The sequence below is a fragment of the Malaya genurostris genome, chromosome 1 (genome assembly GCF_030247185.1).
Source record: "Malaya genurostris strain Urasoe2022 chromosome 1, Malgen_1.1, whole genome shotgun sequence".
Taxonomy (NCBI): Eukaryota; Metazoa; Arthropoda; class Insecta; order Diptera; family Culicidae; genus Malaya; species Malaya genurostris.
This window is the reverse complement of record NC_080570.1, coordinates 142107716-142127059: the sequence shown is the minus strand read 5'-3', so window position 1 is coordinate 142127059 and position 19344 is coordinate 142107716. Positions and strand designations below refer to the sequence as shown.

Below are 19344 nucleotides of genomic sequence, written 5' to 3'. Positions count from 1 at the left end.
GAAAATTTTCAGCAACTGAACAAACTTCGGCGGATCGATTACCCGGAATATGCCCGGAAACTGATCGCAATGCACTGACTTGATCAAATTTAATGAAATCATATATTTCATATCGACACCGGGAATGGTTTTGATGATCCATTCGAGTGACACAGCTCCGAGTTTGAGCACAAAGTTGTTATACAGTGGGAAAAAATTCAGGATCTCTTCAACATCCACATTTTTTTCCAAAACCAACCGAACGACATCCAACAACGATTTTGTTACATCGCTCACCTCTGGAAGACCTGCTCTGGAGGCAATCACTGCAAGTACGTCCCTCCTAAGTTTCCAAAAGATAAGAAATGCATTAACCATTTCACAGAACCGATTCGTAGTTGGAGAATCGAATGACAGCTCCGGAATGAGTAGATGAAGCTGCTTTCTTAGTATTTCTCTGTCGACCATCGAATGTTCTTCTTCGTCCTCCGCCAATACTTCAAAGGTACAACCGATGAAATTCGCCAAAGCATGGCTCACGACGCGAACGGATTCTAGTTCATCTCGGTTTGCTTTTTGAATTAAAGAAACATATTTTCGAAGAATACTTTCATAAATTGACAGTCGGTTTCGGGTTGCAATCGTCGAAAGTGCATCATCCAACAGATACAGCCAAACGAACGATTCCTGCATGGTTTGACTGGGATCAATCGCTAGAACGTCATTCTCGGAAGGCAGGAAAAGTTTCGGTTCGTATTCGAATGATTTACAGTCGGTATTTACAGTACCAGGTTCAAATTGTAGTTTATTTTTATTGAAGCTATGAAGTTCGAAGATATCTGATTCTTCTCGAAATTTCAGTACGAGACAATTGCAATGGCCTGTTCTGAAATGTATCTACGATCTTCGGTATGCAAGAGTGATTCTAATAATAATAATGATAGTAATAATAATAATACAGATTAACCTGTATATATGGCAACCCTGTTTCGCATGGCATATTTTCACACGACCCCATACTAGTATAAAGATGTGTTCAACATCATCATTTTCGCTTTCGCATTGCCGTTCGTAATTGAATGTGTTAGTGACGGTACAAATCTGCTTTTCTACCTGTCTTCGGAGCCATCGTTCTGACGGTGTCTCGTACGTACAGAGTAGCTGCTTTAACTTAAATGACGCTATTTCTCACATCACATTTCCTTTTATACGTGCTAGTGGTAGCACGGTAGGACGTCCCCTTTGTTAGAATTCCTTTCCTATACGCAGAACGGGAAACAGTGAAACGATATAAAAGAGAGAGTTAGCAGAGCGGCAGCCAAAATTCGTCATCTAACACTCGATGTGGATAGACGAATAACCTACTACGACTAATTTCGATTTTGTTTTATTTTTTATTCGCAGTTGTCTACCTACCCAAGCTATGGGTAAAAACCGCCATAGATCCGAGAAGGATCCAAAGGATGCTAAGCGTCTGAAGCCAAGTGATGTACAGGTAAACGACCGTTTGCTGAGTAAAAACCAATATGCTGATCTGCCAGTAGATGTCGAAGAGGAACTGCAGAAGAAGGAAAAAATGCCGCCTTTCTACCTGAAGGGCTTCTCACCAACTCTACGCTCGGATTTCAACACACTGATCAGCAAAGGACTACAGGCAACAATCCGTTTATGTACTGAAGGCTACAAAATAACTGTTCCGGCTTTGAACCACTACAAAGGAGTGGAATGCTATCTGAAGCAGACAAAAGCGGAATACTTCACACACGATATTGCCGCCAACAAACCTATGAAGGTTGTACTTCGGGGACTACCCGACATGATGGAAGCCGAACTAAAGCAGGCACTGTCGGAGGCTGGACTAAAGCCTTTGATGGTATTTAAAATGAAGCGACATAATACGGACAAAAAGTTCAGAGATCAACTGTACCTGATTCATCTGGAGAAGGGCTCCATCACCATGAGTCAACTGAAAACGATTAAATCGTTATTTCACATAATCATCGAATGGCAAAAGTATAAACCGGTACATCGGGATGTCACACAGTGCACGAACTGTTTGAACTACGGCCATGGAGCGAGGAATTGCCACATGAAAAGTCGGTGCGGGAAATGTGCCGAACCACACAATACCAACGATTGCCTACTAGATGACATCGCTGTAAAATGTGTGAACTGTGATGGCGACCATCCATCTACTAGCAAATCGTGTCCCAAACGTGCTGAGTTCACAAAAATTCGACAACAGGCTTCCCGTAAACAATCAACGCGCAAGAATGTTCCACAGAAGGATGAAATTAATTTCCCACGGCTCCCACCGAAGAGGGATATTCCGAATTTGCCGCCACTTCCTCGCAGCAATCCAAAGACTTCAGCCGCTGGATCTCAAAAAGAATCTTCCTCAAGAATCCCTCCTGGATGGGGCAATAATCAACCACAAGCAAAGGATGACTCTGGTGATTTATTCTCTGCTGAACAACTGATCGTCATTTTTGAAACAATGACAACAAAACTACGAAACTGCAGAACGCGGTTAGATCAAATCAACGCCTTAGGCAAATTCATCATCGAATATGCAATATAATGAGTTGATTATAGTAAATTGGAATGCTTGCTCACTCAGGAGCAAAACTGCTGAATTGTCCGACTTTCTTCAAGAGAAGAATGCCGATATTGCTATTTTAACTGAAACTCATCTTAAACCTGAAATTTCTATTTTTATTTCCAATTACAGGATTCACAGGCTCGACAGGACAACTACCAGAGGAGGGGGAGTTGCCATTGCCGTTAAACGATCCATTCAGCACAGGCTTCTGTCAGCCTTTAAATTGCAACTCATAGAAGCCATCGGAATTGAGATTACAACGACGATGGGACCCATCATCATCATTGCAGCGTACTGCCCCAAACAAACCAATCTTCGAGATGGTACGTGTGCATCATTGAAGCGAGATCTGGCTATGCTCACTCGACGACAGAACAAATTCATCATTGCTGGGGACCTGAACGCACGGCATGAGCTGTGGGGAAACAGAAGACAGAATCGAAACGGATTCGTACTTGCCGAAGATTACGAAGCTGGACAATACAACATCTTCGCTCCGGATCAACCAACGCGACTTTCCAGATCGGGAGTTCATTCCATTTTGGATATATTCATCAGCAACATCGCCATAGACAGCTCTCCGGTTGTTTTCAACGAGCTCTCTTCCGACCACTTTCCAGTAATATTAACGTTGGGATCTTCTCCAGAAACAGTGCCTATTCAACCTCGGAGGAACTATTATCGCACCGATTGGGTCCAATTTCAACATATCGCCGACCAACTTATTAATATCGATTTGCCACTTGATTCCCCGATGAAAATCGATGCAGCCCTATCTTCCTTCCAGCATTCAATCACAGTCGCTCGTGATAGGATGGTTCCAGTACAACATATGCCGAGTTCCTCTCTTCAAATCGACAGTGTCACCAAGAAACTCATCCGACTTCGGAATATCTACCGGAGGCAGTATCAACGAACTGGCATTCTAGATAGGAAGACTACTTATAACAACTTAACTAGGATAATCCAGGAAAGGATATCTGAGCTTCACAACAGGAACTTCCAGCAAAAGCTTCGAGAAATTCTCCCACATTCAAAGCCCTTCTGGTCCTTAACGAAGGTGCTTAAGAAAAAACCGAAGCCTATTCCTCCTCTGATGTCACCCCAGGACGCAGCTGAAGGAATACCTTTAATCACACCAGTAGAGAAGGCAAATGCGCTAGGCCAGCAGTTTGTGTGTTCTCACAATTTAGGACTTAACATTGTTAGTCCATATGAAAGAGCCGTTGCTGATAGCGTAGCTGAGGTTGACCAATCAGACAGCTTGGTTCCGGAGGAAAGTAGAGTCACTGCGAATGAGCTGATGGCTTTTGTGAAAAAATCCAAAAATATGAAGGCCCCCGGTTTCGACAACACATTCAACATTGAGCTGAAACATTTGAGTATTCGCTCATTTGTCTTCTTAGCTAAAATTTTTAACAGGTGCTGGGAGCTTGGTTACTTCCCTTCAATGTGGAAGTTAGCTAAAGTTATCCCAGTTTTGAAACCGGGGAAAGATCCTTCCTTTTCCAAGAGCTATCGGCCCATCAGCTTACTCTCTGCCCTATCCAAGCTGTTTGAAAAGTCAATACAAAGGCGAATTCTTGCTTTCGCAGATGAACAGGATATATTTCTGGAAGAACAGTTTGGGTTCCGGAAAGGAAGATCCACCATCCACCAACTCACAAGGGTTAACAACGTCATCCAGCAAAACAAATCAGTGTCCAAAACGACTGCCATGGCAATATTGGATATTGAAAAGGCATTCGATAATGTGTGGCACGATGGACTGGTGTTCAAACTGCATCGGTATAATTTTCCCATGTATCTTATTAAAATTATCAAACATTATCTTGCAGATAGAGCATTCCAGGTTTCTCTGAATAATGCACTTTCAGAAAGATTTACTATTCCTGCTGGTGTACCCCAGGGAAGTATCCTAGGTCCCATTCTATACAACATTTTCACATCAGACATCCCACCTCTTCCAGGTGGTGGTGTTCTGTCACAATTTGCTGATGATACTGCCATTCTTTACAAAGGTCGTGTCATTAATGCTCTGAAAAATAAACTACAGACAGGTCTGGACGCTTTAACGGAATATTTTACAAGCTGGAAAATTGTGATCAATGCAGCAAAAACTCAGGTCATCTTGTTTCCACATTCAAGATCTCCAAAACTTGTTCCATCAGACGAATGCAGAATACGATTCGGTGATGAGGTCATTGAATGGTCCGATGAAGTTATCTATCTAGGACTCACCTTTGACAGACATCTGATATTCAGGTCACATGTTGACAAAATCGTTCAAAAATGCAGCATACTCATTAGGTCTCTGTATCCGCTGATTTGTAGAACATCTAAACTGTGCCTGAAGAATCAGATGGCTGTCTATAAACAAATCATCTACCCCGCAATTGAATACGCAGTCCCTGTTTGGCGGGGCTATGCACGAACACACAAACTTTGGCTTCAGCGCATTCAAAGTAAGATCTTAAAGATGATTCTAAATCTACCCCCTTGGACAAGGACTAGTGAAGTACATGAGATGGCTTCCCTGGATATACTAGAACAAAAATTCGAACAATACTGCACGAAATTTGAAGAGAGGTGCTCAATTTCTGAAATACAAATAATTCAAAATTTGTACGTATTAGGTTAGGGATAGTTATAAGTAGGTAGATAGTTTATTAATAATTAAAATAAATATTATGATTAAACATTAGTATGTAAAACAAGAGTAACTAAAACACCTATTATTAATAACGAATCGTATGAACAACAAAGATGAAAGGCCAAAGGGTCAAAACACTTGTACTGTAAAATGTTGATGTAATACACAAAAATAAGATTAATAAACAGATATTTATGCAATAAAAAAATTAAAAAAAAAATAAAATGAGCGGCAGCCAGTAATACTGAATGGGTCGTCGAGCTGTTAACAGCATATTGTGGAGGAACAATTAAGGGCAAGGTAAAGTCCCGCTCAAACCGTGCTGGTCTGAAGTGCCCAGTTGGCGGCAGAATCCATCGTTTGCCTCGGAAGGGGAACTACGCCGAGCGTGTCAGTGCTGGTGCATCGGTCTATCTGGCGGCAGTGATGGAGTACTTGGTTGCCGAAGTGTTGGAGTTGACCGGTAACGCTGCCCATGACAACGAAAACGAAAATCATCCCTCGCCATATGCAGCTGGCCATCCGTTGAAAACCCCGTCCTTTTCAGGATGACCACATCACTGTGATAAAGAAATATTTAGAATTGCTTTAAGTTTAGCCAGTTCTGATAAGCCTGGAAAGTAGAATGCGCAAATCAAGTGGAAACATTTGTTCTAACAATTTTTGTTTTCGGCCGCATACTAAAGTAATCGCGACAAAAATACATATTGATCTGTGGCAACTCTGTTTCGCACGGCATATTTGTAAACTAGTATAAAGATGTGTTCAAAATCATCACTTTCGCTTTCGCATTGCCGTTCGTAATTGAATGTGTTAGTGACGGTGCAAATTATTTTAACTCCCATCTTGATGAATCTTTTGGTAGAAAATATTGAGATCTGAGATGGTTCTCGTGTGTGTCTTGTTTCGGCAATGGGCCTTGCTGGACTTTTTGGTTGCCTTTTTCGGTGTCATTGTGCTGACGGTGTCTCGTGCATTCATATCGGGAAACAATGAGACGACAGGTCCTCGATGTTGCTGTCGTGTGTCTTGTTTCGGGAAGAGTTGCTCAGCAAATGATAGGAAAAGTGAACCATTCAACTTTTATATGGATGCTCTTGTATAGATATAGACATCTCGCGTTCTGATTGGCTGGTGCTGTCATGGGTTAAATCAAACAGGTTTTTCAATAGTGTACTATTGAAAAACTTCAATATTGTTGTAATACACGTTCAAGTTGAAGATTTTCGATTCTATTGGTAGTTAGATTATATAAATCCTTCTACAGATCACTGAGCTATGAGCTTTCAAAATACGAGAAAGGCAAACGCGCCATATGAATTATCCTCTTTGATACTCGTTTATACCAAACATTTCAGAAAAGTTTAATTGTGAACTATTTAAGAATATGTCACACAACTGAAAGTTTTATCATAAAATTGTGATCATATTTCCGATGGCATGTAGCAAGAATTATGTTGATTCGTTAGATATAACAGGAGATATTCACGATCAAAAACTTATCACTCTCTCAGAGGGTAAATTTTGAAAAGGCGCCCCATAGTAAAGTAAGTCGTATTCACGACAAAATGCTATAAAATCAAATACTATTGAACAGTGGCAGCCCTTTCCTACCTACATAGAACTCTAATCGCAAAACATCTTCATTGCGCCATATATTTTGTATGGAAGGAAAAAAAGAAAGTTTACAATACCCTATCTTTGAGAGGATATGGAGAGATTATTTCTTATTCAAAAATTTTTAGACTTTAAACTGTAATCCTTCACTTATCTGAAAATTCAAAAAAAAAAATTACCACAACCTTAGGAATCAAATTTCGTTCAAATAATCTCGAATCAGTAGCTTGGCGGCAAAGCAGAATAGCGAGGATAGACTTGTGATGCGGTGTGTGTTTGTTTTCTGTCAAATGTGTTTCCATCGATATAGGACTACAATTGAATGCTTGATTCCTCTAGTCAATCGGGCTGTCTCTTCATGTGCTTTTTTCATATGCAGGGAAGTTTAATTGGCAAAACAATGTTCCCGATTAGAAACTAGCTATGAGTTCGAGATCCGTCGTCTGTGCGGTAACATTTTCACGGTCTTCATTGCATAGTTGCATTCGCATGTCATTTTTCCAATCTGTTTTCCCCGTTAGACACTGATCAAATTTGAAATTATCTCAAGACGGCACTACGTCTGAAACAAATTGTTGAATATTTCACAAATTTATTTTTATTTCATTTGTTTAATAGTTTAAACTTTGTCGATATCAAATTCTGTTTGCAAAAGCAGTTTTCATTGATGTGAGAAATTTGTTGATTTAATTTTTTTTCTAGAATGTACTATTTATTCGGCACAGGTGCGTAAACAGAGTAAGGGGAGATGCTCAAGAAATTATTAGGCGAGACCGGGACTTGAACGGACAGCTTAAATATCTTATAAACCAGCAATTATTTCGATCCATGGATTGACTTTGATGATAAATTGGGTAAAAACCTAGTTGTAATTAATGTTTTTTTTTTCAATTTCCAAAAAGTGTCCGGTTCAGTTCCGGTCTCCCCTATATTATAAAAACTCTTTTCTTTAGACATTTTATGATAGTCAATTGTAAACAGGATAAATTCCAACAAACGACTTTATATTCAAAAATTTGTCATGTAATAACCCGACCAATTTTTTTAATCCGAATCCGATCCGTACCGTTCAAAATAAAAAAAAAAATCGGGAGCCGTACCCGTCCCGAACCCGACAAACATTTTTTTCTGTACCCTCACCCGATCAATACCAGTCAGGTTTCGGGAACAAATACCCGACCATCTCTAGTTTCCAAAAAAGAATAACACCCACCAAACAAACAATCGAACGAGAAACTATTTCCAGAGGCGGCATATTAAAAAAGAAAAAGAAAAGTATAAGTGGAATTGTTTTAAAAACAAACACTTTTTTTTAAAGGAAACTTACCTTAAGAAAATAGTCTCTTTGAACTATGCAAAAATTGAAAGAAAAGGTTGACACTTTAACACATGCATACATTCCTTGCTGTCTAAATACGAATATTAAAATGTATCAAGCTGTCATCCACAATTTAAACATTATTTGTCTATTCTTAAGTCAAGATTTTCGAAACCATTTCGATGGCTAATGATAAAATGCAATGATAACAAAACAACTATGATAACAAAAACATTGCTGTGCCATTCCAGGTATTTCGGATAAGATAACCGCTGATAATAGCGAATCAAAAAAAACTTTAGGGAGAAGAATCGAAAGTACAAAATTTTGGTAAGGATTAGTCATTCTTTGGTGGTGATGCGTGAAAGGAGAGAAAATACTGAAAATGTTAGAAACAATTATACTTACCATTATGTAATACTGAAAAATTGAATAAATTACAACCTTTCAGAGCTGCATAGTAAAAGCAACATTAAAGACGGTGTTTGTTCTCGGGAAAATTTGAACAACTTAGTAAAAAACTCGAAAAAAAAGCCAATCGTTTATAATCAAATTTTGAAATGATTTTCAGCCTTTCCTGTCATGGAACCAGTAATGAATAATGAAGCGGAAGAAAATTGTGCGGCTGACGCTTCCGATTCGAACGAGACCCAAACGATGACGGAACAGAACAGATCGAGTGGAGGAAATTTGGACGAGAACCGCAATTCAGTTGAGTTCACAACGATGTCGCAGGATCTTCGTAGCCGGCTTTTGTCCACTGATTCCAATGAATGTGAAACCAGCACTCAGCGGTGTTCCGAGTTTACTCTGAGCCAAGCGCGAAAATTTCGATCCCCGGCTGGCAACGAATTCATCAAGAGAAAAACGTCAACCTGTAAGAAAATCAGCCAACTCAACTTTTCTGCCCGTTTTACACTGGAAACGTTGGAAATAAAACTCCATAGCGAAGGCCGGCTGATGTTGGTGGACGATGATCTGCTGGCAAGAGTGACGATCGAGAGGCCGGAACTGTTGGATGGAACAAATGATTTTCAACAGGCAAAGCAAGTTCTACTGGAGCAGATTCGGATTGAGGAGGTGGTTTTAGATGGTCTTCTTTTGGAACGAAACCAGCTACGAACGGATTTCGTGAATATTCTCAAAGATGTGGGATCAAAAACGGCAATCGATCGTCGCTTCGCAATGGACTGCATTTCATTGAAGACCATTTTTGGCGATGACGTTAGTTGCGAGCTGTCAGATTATCAGTGTGTGTGTGAGAAAATTATGAAAAGTCGGTCTTTTTCAGTGCAGCTCACCAACACAGTGACAAAGTTGTATGACGTCGAATGTTCTCTGAAAAGAAGGAATGAGCTTCTTCCGTGCATTCCGTCGGAAGAGAATTTTCCGATATTGCTTGAAACTCTGAAGCAGATTCTGTCAAATGCAAGTGATGTTCATAGAAAGTGTTTACTGGAACAAGTGCCAGGATATTTATCGAGTGATTTGGAAAATGTTTCGCCCGAAAGAATCATGTTAATCAGCAGCAGAGATATTGGGATTCTTGCCGATGTGGAAAACATTTTGGATGGAGTTGATTTCCAGAAACCTTTGAAAAACTTGGCAAATCGCTTCACCGCTAATGTGAATGGTTTTGATATCAGTGAATTTAGTGTAGAGCAATCATTAATCAATCCAGCTTTTGTTCTACTGTGCAAAAGCCTGAAGGACCTCCTGCAAAAAATCGTCAAAAACTCTGACATGAAGTGTTCAGATTTGATTCAAATTGACACCAACACCTTTTGGAATCCGACACCCGAGATAACCTGGAAAATCAAAGGTAATTCAGGAAAATGTTTGGAACGCGAATATTTGTTCATTTTCAAACTTCTGAACCATTTTGAGCCTGGTTCAAACGTCGACTGCAAATCATTCGAATACAAATCCAAGCTTTTTGTGGGTTCCGAAAACTGCAATCTAGCGATTGATCCTAGTCAAAACATGCAGGAATCGTTCATTTGGTGCTGTTTGTTGGATGATGCTCTGTCTTCGATTGCGACCAGAAATCAACTGACAGCTTATGAGAAAATTCTTCAAGAATATGTTTCTTTAGTTCGAAAAGTAAATCAAGATGAGCTAGAGTTCGTTCGAGTCATGAGTCATGCTTTGGTGGACTTCATTGCTTGTACCGTTGAACTTGTGGAGAATGAAGAAGAATACAATTTGGAGGTCGACAGGAAAATACTGCAAAAACACCTTCATCTACTCATTTCAGAAATGTCGTTTGGCTCTTCAAATACGAATCGATTCCACGAAATGGTCGAAGTTTTTGTTTTATTTTGGAATTATAGGAAGAATATAATTGCAAAGTTTTCTTCTAAAATTGATCTTCCAGAGATGAACGAACTCGCGCCAAAATTGTTGGATGTCGTACAGTTGGTTTTGGAGAAAAGTGTGGAATTTGAGCTGGTTTTGGAGTTTTTCAATACATACAATGCTTTTGTGCTTCAACTTGATGCTCTGTCATTTGATTGGATCGTAAAAACCATTTCCGGGGTTGAGATGCAAAATATGATTCCATACAAGTTGATCGAACCATTGAACCAAGAACGCTTTCCGGACACATTCCGAGTGTTAAATCCGTTGAAGTTCGTTCAGATGATGAAAATGTTTCATAGCGAAGTTGAAATTCCTGAGCCCCAGATTATTCTCATTATGAAATCGTGTCTTTCCCTTACCATGCAACAGTTAAATCGGAAACAGTGGTCATCAGGACTCGATCTTTCAGCATCAGATCAAATCACGACCACAATAACTTTGATTTCAACGCTCACGAAAAGGCTGATGAATTCGAAGGATTTTTGCTATTCACACGATTCTTTCGACCATTTTCTAGCAGCAAATGTGGAATTACTAAACAGCAAAATTAATGAATGTAAATCTACAAGTGATTTCACTTGGATTGGAATTGAAGAAGATTTGATTTTGGCATTTAATGGATTCGATAAGTTCAATAGTTTTCACGACAAGCAATCAATTCGAACAGTATTCCATCAATATTCAGAGCAGTTTCAACAATACGTATCTTTGAAAGGAGAGAGCAGAGTCGTTGAAATAGCAGAGAAATTGAAAGCAACAAAAATTCGTCATTTCAGTTCTTGGGATGCTCAATTTAAGCAGGTCGAGCTTCCAAAAATCCTTGCTGGAATCGCAGCTTTGTGGTTTACTTCAACACCTAAAACGGTAGAATTCCCAAAACTGGCAGAAGTTCACGGACTGCACGGTTTTCAGATTTTGTGCATTCTGAGGATGCTAGGAGTGGACGATCCTGGAACAGGAGTATCTAAACATTTTTCGGAGATTCCTCCGGGAGAAGGCAAAACGTTGATTATTCGACTGATCGCCATTTTGTTGGCGTTGACCGGGCACTCAGTGCGGGTGCATTGCGGGTGCTATTTGGATCAAATAGAAAAAAATCGAGCTGATCTGAATCGAGTTTTTGGAATTTTGGATGTAGGAGAATGTATTAGCTATAGTACTGTTTGGGATTTCGGTTACTTTGGTAGCGTGCTATTAAATGGCACACGTGTCCTTTCATCGGGATTCGCGAAGAATTCACCTGAGCGAATAATGACAGGATCCTTAGATAATTCCGTGCTTTTGATTGATGATATAAATGTGTTTTTTAATCGTATTGATTTTTGGACTACGGTACATTACTTCCCCCATTTGTTTATCATATTACCAGGACTCGATAAAATTCAAACGAAAATATGGAATTTAACAATCGAATCAACTGAGCAAAACGCCATCAAGAATGCTATATATGAGTATATTAAATCATCCGAGTTCCCAGAAAAAGATAGATGGAAGACTTTTTTGTCACTGCCAGGTGAATTTAAATGGATCTCAGATGACAATAAGGAAATGTCTTTCACAAATCGAAAGTTGTTCGATACCCATTTAGCTGACATGATTCGCGATGCTGGAAGAGTGTACAAAAATCACAATTCAATATGGAGTAATTATGCTAATGATAAATCGCAGGAGCGTAAATATAGTTATTATAAAACATTCCACTATTTAGCTAATGAGAAATCACAAACTTCGCTGAAAACCGGAGATAAATTGAATTATGGATTTTTGATGATGAAATCACCTAAATCGAAATTCATCACAGCACTCAGCGACTTCCCTCTCGTTTTCGGGGTATTTGGAGAAAAGTTTCACGAAGATCAAATTAATTACCTCGAACAGTTTTGCGACATCAAGGAATGGACTAAAATGCCCTCGGTTTTCGGTTGTTCAAAACTTCAATTCGACAAGAAGGCAAGCTTTTATAAGGCGATCGACGAAAGTTCTTACTTAGACAAAATTTTCAACAGCGCTCGCAAGGTTATCGATTCCCATCGTTCGGTTATAATAGTTTGCTTTAGTAAAGTGCAAATGAAAAATTTCGAGAACAACTACGGGAAGCATTTTACTAGGATTAACTTCATGTACGAAGATACACCCAATGAAGAGAAGCACTGGATTATTGATGAGATCGGTGGTGCAGGAATTGTGACCGTGGTATTTTGGACGATGATTGCAGGACTTGACTACAAATCCAGTGAAATCGTAGAAGGAAACGGGGGAGTGCACGTGATACAAGCATTTTCCGACTTCGATACCATTCGGGAGAACCAGATCAAGGGACTGACTGCCAGGCGCGGGAACCAAGGAAGCTACGAAATAATTACTTGGAATTACACTGATAGGAGGTACGATGAATTTAATAAATCAAAAGAAAAATGGATTCAGGAAAACTTAAAACCATTACCAAGTGAACACTCTAAACTAACTGAACGAAAAGAGGTTTTTCGAACATTTGTGAATAAGTTCAAGTTTTAAACGAACGGATTTTGCCACACCTAAAAACAGAACAATTATTTATAAAGCGAATACGTACCGAGTAAGGAAAACTACATCACCTTAGGTTCTATGCATTAAAAAAGAACGTCATCCATCTAGTACTAAAAAATACTGAAAATAAAATTGAAAATGTTCCTGGGAATAAAGTTAATTCGAATCACGAATGTAAAAACGCGTTTTTCTTTGTTAATGTCCATACGTCTCACTTACGCCCAGTAAACCAAATACTGCAAAAATCAAACAGTGAAAAAAAAGGAAAATCGACTTTTGAACCAAGGCCTGGAAGGTCTAGGGTCGAATCAGTTCCTGGAGTACGAGAACTGTCTGTATGTCGCTTCCGGAATTACAGGGTGATATGCACCAAAAATGTGAAAATAATGTCACTCATTTTTCTAGAAGATTGAAGTTCTTAAGATGCCATAAGAATATCCAAATTTTCATTCGGATTAAATCCCTTGTTCCGGAGATAGGGTGCTTAGTATGAAAACGTTAATTTCAGGAATACTACCGTTATATTTATACCTCTTTATATTGGCTAGTGATTTTCTCTAGTTTCCAGACCATGAGAGTCTGTAACCAAATAAACCATTGATAGTCCCGTGAATGATTTTCTGAATTTTATTAAAATCCGAAATTCAAATCATCATAGAGAATCGTGAAAAAACGTGTAGGTCATATTAGTGAATGGTTGAATGAACCGAATGTCACTATGCCGATATCCAGCTTTCGGCTCCGGAAGTACCGACAATAATAATGAAATATGATAAAATGGAGCTCACTTCACTTTCTCACATGATTGAATAGATTTTCACTAACTTAAATTCAAATACAACAGAAATCTTCAAAACTATTTTCTGAACTTTTTTAAATTGTAGTATTTCGGGGAATTTCTGCTGTAATATACAGGAGAAAATGAAAATGAGAAAGGCATCATTACACCTCTAGGTGGATTAAAACAGGTTTTTTTTCATAAACTTAGATTCAAATTTTCAATGGTTCCATACAGAACTCCTAAATTTTGTTTGAATTCAACTTTCGGTTCCGGAGTTCGGGGGTAAAATGTGCAATAAAAGTAAAATTTGTGCACTTGCTTTTCTCGGAGATGGCACAGCCGATTTGACTTCCGGTTTCGGAATTACAAGGTGATGGGTGTCCAAATTTTCAAACCGTCCTTTGAAGCGCACCGGTACGTATATGCGCTGATACGGAAACAGAAAATACTACACCGTCTTTACGAACGATGCTCGCTGTGTTGTGCAATGATCGATTTCGTACACGCGGTTATGAAAATGAAAACCAACACCGAGTCCAACGGCACCGAGCATGCATGTGCACGAGTTTTCAACCGTTTTGAAGAAATCAGGTCACAAATTTCAATAGATTGAAGTTTATTTGAAAAGTATATGAAATTTTTACAGCCGGTAGTACAGTAATATCGTACCGGTGATTTTGTGATGTCAATGAAAACTACAAATAAATTTTACATGCACGCTGTGACCGGGACTGATTGAAAGTTCAAACACAAAACATAGTTTATGCAGCTGATTCAAAACTAATGAACTGTTTAGCTAGAAATTCATATACAAAAGTAACAGAAGTGCAGGATTTCGCTTGATTCGTTTGTTTTCGAATAATTGGTTTGGCCGAGGTAAGATGAGAAATAACGAATCGCATTTTTTTTTAAATTATAACAAAATCTTTGTCTTTATAATCAATATTCAGATTGAAATAATTTTTCCATTGAATTTGTTATTAGTGGGTACTGAAAATGGAACAAATTCCTTCAGAACCAGCTTGTAAACTCTTCCAATATGCAGGTCTTATTAGTTTAACACATGGACTGACAAGTCCCGGGCCTAACAAAGAGAACATGATTTTTTTTTGGTTCAAAATTAACTCTATTCATCAACGTAATCTCCATCAAAAGCAGTGTAATCATTCCAGCGCCGCTCTAACATTTCAATAACACTTTTGTATAACGATTAATCTTTTGCCTCAGTTTCAAAAATAACCACTTCATTCGTGCGGAATTTCTTACCGGTGAGCATTTTTTTTCAGGTCTGCGAACAGCCAGTAGTCGCTGGGAGCCAAATCTGGTGAATACGGTGGATGTGGGAGCAATTCGAAGTTCAGTTCATGTAGTTTTGCCATTGTTTTGAATAATTTTTGACACGGAGCGTTGACTTAATGAACCAAAACTTTTTTCTTTACCATATGCGATCGGACGCAAAAAAGCCATAAGAAACATTTATGATATTTCGCTACAAGTGTACCATTTGAAAATCATAAGTCAAACTTATGATCTTCAGAAAAAAAATTTCATTGACCTACTTATGGATTTCATAAATCATACTTATGAAGTTCGTGAGGTAGACTTATGATTAATGTAGAAATGTAGATATGAATGTAATAAGTTATTTATATACCCCTACCCGAACTTATAAAATTCATCGCCACTTTCTTATTGGTTTCGATGACGATTGCTACTGATTTGAATATATATATAACTAAAAAACACTTAAAATTTTCATAATACAGAATTTATTTTTTAGACTATTTATCAATCAAAAAGCACCTACCTACTACAAAAAATTTCAATTAGTCCGAATAGATAATAATTTCCTATTTCGTGGATAGCAAATGATGAATTTCTACATATTGGGATTTCTTAGAAATCTTTCCAAAGTATATATTCAAGTCATGTTAAAACGAGTCCGGATGAACAAGATTTTCCTCCACAAACGCAATATTTTCTACTTGCTGCGTCATGCATAAACAAAGTGTTACTGTCATGAAATAAAATAATGAATAGAGACTCACATTTCTTTCCCTTCAATCCGCAATCCAATTCCAAACAATTTCTGAAAGAACGAGATATTTTGAAGCCAACGAATTTATGTCCTCATCTCCACACTCTATCAATTGTAATTTCGAATTCTGAAAATGTGTTTTGCACGCTTCAGATGGTGCGCTTTCATAAGTTATGCTTATGAAGTTCATATGTGTGCTTACTGAATACATAAGTCTTCAATGAAATCAAAATTGTGCTGGTTCATAAGTCACAGCTTATGAAATTATTATGTTTTTTTTCGGTGTGCTACGATTTGCACTGGCTTCCAGAGATGCCAGGTCAGCAAATCTGCAGATTTTCGCAGACTTTCGTCAAACAAAATCAGTTTACCGTATCACATACATACACGGAAAATTAAAACAACCTATTATTTGACTTTTTACTTTTTAATTAATTTTGAGTTCTTTTGAATTTTTCCTTTCATTCGCTCCTTTAATTGTTGTCAGAATACAAAAAACAAAACCACCCAACAGCGAAAGTTTCAGTTAATACGCTAAAATCAAGTAAACCGTACCAATTTGAAATTGAGTGAATACGACTCAACTGTAGAGTAATCTGAAGATAGTAGATAGTTTTACCTGGCATCTCTGCTGGTTTCAGTTTACAGCGTTTTCTGCACTGCATACACCTGGACGTGTCGCAATGAAAAAAAGGCGGGTGGGTAATGTCAGAGACATAACTGGATGTCGTGAATACGAAAACAAATGACATGTTCCTTAACACTTCCGAATATCAAATAGTTGATCAATTGTATGAATTATGCAAGCATTCCCCTTTTCCACATTTTTCGCAAAAACAAAGAAGGCTTCACTTGATCTCGATTACTGTGAATTTCACACAGCGAAAAGTGCAAGAATCTAACCAAACTGTTCTACATTTGCACTAAACTGAGGATATTTTCTTTCGATTTGCGAACAACACATCCTAATAGTTCTTCAGAAAACTTTTAGAGCCATTAGAACGGCTGATTTTTTATAATGCTTTCCAACGATGCTTATTCATCCATCGAAATGACTGGCAGCTGTGACGTAATCACTCTTATCGGAAGCGAAACTAGCTTTGCAAACGGCACAAAATACATCTGCTCGCATTGGCGATAGAATCCAAACTGATTAGATTTTTGTTAGGAGCTTTCTTTTACGTGATTTCGTTTGTAGCATTTTCACTAATGGGCGGTCCTAACGGCTATAAAAATAGTCGCATACAGAATATTAATGTCGATTATTTTATTTCGCATTTGCAAATTTATTGAAAAAAAAACTATCAATATGCTGTAGGGATTCATTTCCAACATTCAGAAGGGTCAAATTGCGTAATTCTCTACGATATTAAACTCGGAACATTTTTCGCAAAAAAAGGCTTCACTTGATCTCGATTACTGTGAATTTCACACAGCGAAAAGTGCACAAATCTAACCAAATTGTTCTTGATTTGCACTAAACTGAGGATAATTACCTGCGGTTTGCGAAAAACAAATCCTAATAGTTCTTTAGAAAAATTTTAGAGCCATTAGAACGGCTGATTTTTTATAATGCTCTCCAACGTTGCTTTTTCATCCATCGAAATGACTGGCAGCTGTGACGTAATCGCTCTTGTCGAAAGCGAAACTAGCTGTGCAGACGACACAAAACACATCTGCTCGCAGTGGCGATAGAATCCAAACTGATTCAATTTTTGTTAAGAGATTTCCTTTTGTGTGATTTCGTTTGTAGCTTTTTCACTAATGGGCGGTCCTAACGGCTATAAAAATAGCCGCATATAGAATTTCAATGTCGATTATTTCATTTCGGATTTGCATAATTTATTGAAAAAAAACTATCAATATGCTGTAGGGATTCATTTCCAACATTCAGAAGGGTCAAATTGCGTAATTCTCTACGATATTAAACTCGGAACATTTTTCGCAAAAAAAGGCTTCACTTGATCTCGATTACTGTGAATTTCACACAGCGAAAAGTGCACAAATCTAACCAAATTGTTCTTGATTTGCACTAAACTGAGGATAATTACCTGCGATTTGCGAAAAACAAATCCTAATAGTTCTTTAGAAAAATTTTAGAGCCATTAGAACGGCTGATTTTTTATAATGCTCTCCAACGTTGCTTTTTCATCCATCGAAATGACTGGCAGCTGTGACGTAATCGCTCTTGTCGAAAGCGAAACTAGCTGTGCAGACGACACAAAACACATCTGCTCGCAGTGGCGATAGAATCCAAACTGATTCAATTTTTGTTAAGAGATTTCCTTTTATGTGATTTCGTTTGTAGCTTTTTCACTAATGGGCGGTCCTAACGGCTATAAAAATAGCCGCATATAGAATTTCAATGTCGATTATTTCATTTCGGATTTGCATAATTTATTGAAAGAGACTATCAATATGCTGTAGGGATTCGTTTCTAGCATTCAGAAGGACCAAATTGAGGAACTCACTACGATATTCACCACTTTTTGAAACATTTTTCTTGAACGATTTGTTGTACAGCAGCAGCTTTTTTCTTCTCTTCCTCAGAACGCGTTCTGATTGGCTGGTGTTGACATGGGTCAAATGAGATAGGTTTTTCAATAGTGTACTATTGAAATACTTCAATGCTCTTGCTATACACGTTTAAGTTGAAAAATTTCGATTCTATTGGTAGTTAGATTATATAAATCCTTCCACAGATCACTGAGCTATGAGCTTTCAAAATACGAGAAAGGCAAACGCGCCATATGAATTATCCTCTTTGATACTCGTTTATACCAAACATTTCAGAAAAGTTTAATTTTGAACTATTTGAGATTATGTCACACAACTGAAAATTTTATCATAAAATTGTGATCATATTTCCGATGGCATGTAGCAAAAATTATGTTGATTCGTTAGATACAACAAGAGATATTCACGATCAAAAACTTATCACTCTCTCAGAGGGTAAATTTTGAAAAGGCACCCCATAGTAAAGTAAGTCGTATTCACGACAAAAAAATCATCCTGTCGGTGGATGGTCTCCTGTTCGAAGCTTTTACAAGTACACTAAGAATATCGGAAATTATTTTATGTTCTTTCTTAACTGTGAAACTAATATAAAATCTGCTGGCACGACAATGACGATGGGCGCGAGCGTGGTTCTCAGTGTACAAACCCCGGCCCCTTAACGACGGATTCGCACGGAGAACGCTATCCGACTCCTCCGGTCCACCGGTGTCGTGGTCTTTTCAGCAAGCCTAGTGTGCCCAAATGTTCAGTCCCGTGTGTCCGTTTGGCCGTTCTGGGGAGTCGGCTCATTTTGTTTTTGGTGCACCGCATTTTGTACGAAGCAGACGGGAGCGCAGCATGGGCAGGAGGAAAACTTCCGTTTGCGTGCGCTACCAAGGCTTTGTGACATCGACTTGGCAACGACTTCTATTATGGAACCCTCTTCGCTGCATGGGATGGGAGAGCACGTGAT

The 19344-nt window shown here is 38.4% G+C and overlaps 2 protein-coding genes across 2 annotated transcripts in view; one reads left to right on the top strand and one right to left on the bottom strand.

Annotated features, from left to right (window-relative positions):
• LOC131425983 (muscle-specific protein 20-like) overlaps positions 1–19344 on the bottom strand; it is a 213756-nt gene that overhangs the window by 75796 nt on the left and 118616 nt on the right. The gene's annotated exons all lie outside the window — the stretch shown is intronic.
• On the top strand, positions 8614–13127 carry LOC131425979 (uncharacterized). Its single transcript, XM_058588327.1, has 2 exons — positions 8614–8682; positions 8741–13127. Exon 2 carries the CDS (start codon positions 8752–8754, stop codon positions 13042–13044), a length of 4293 nt encoding a protein of 1430 aa, XP_058444310.1. The 5' UTR covers positions 8614–8682; positions 8741–8751; the 3' UTR covers positions 13045–13127.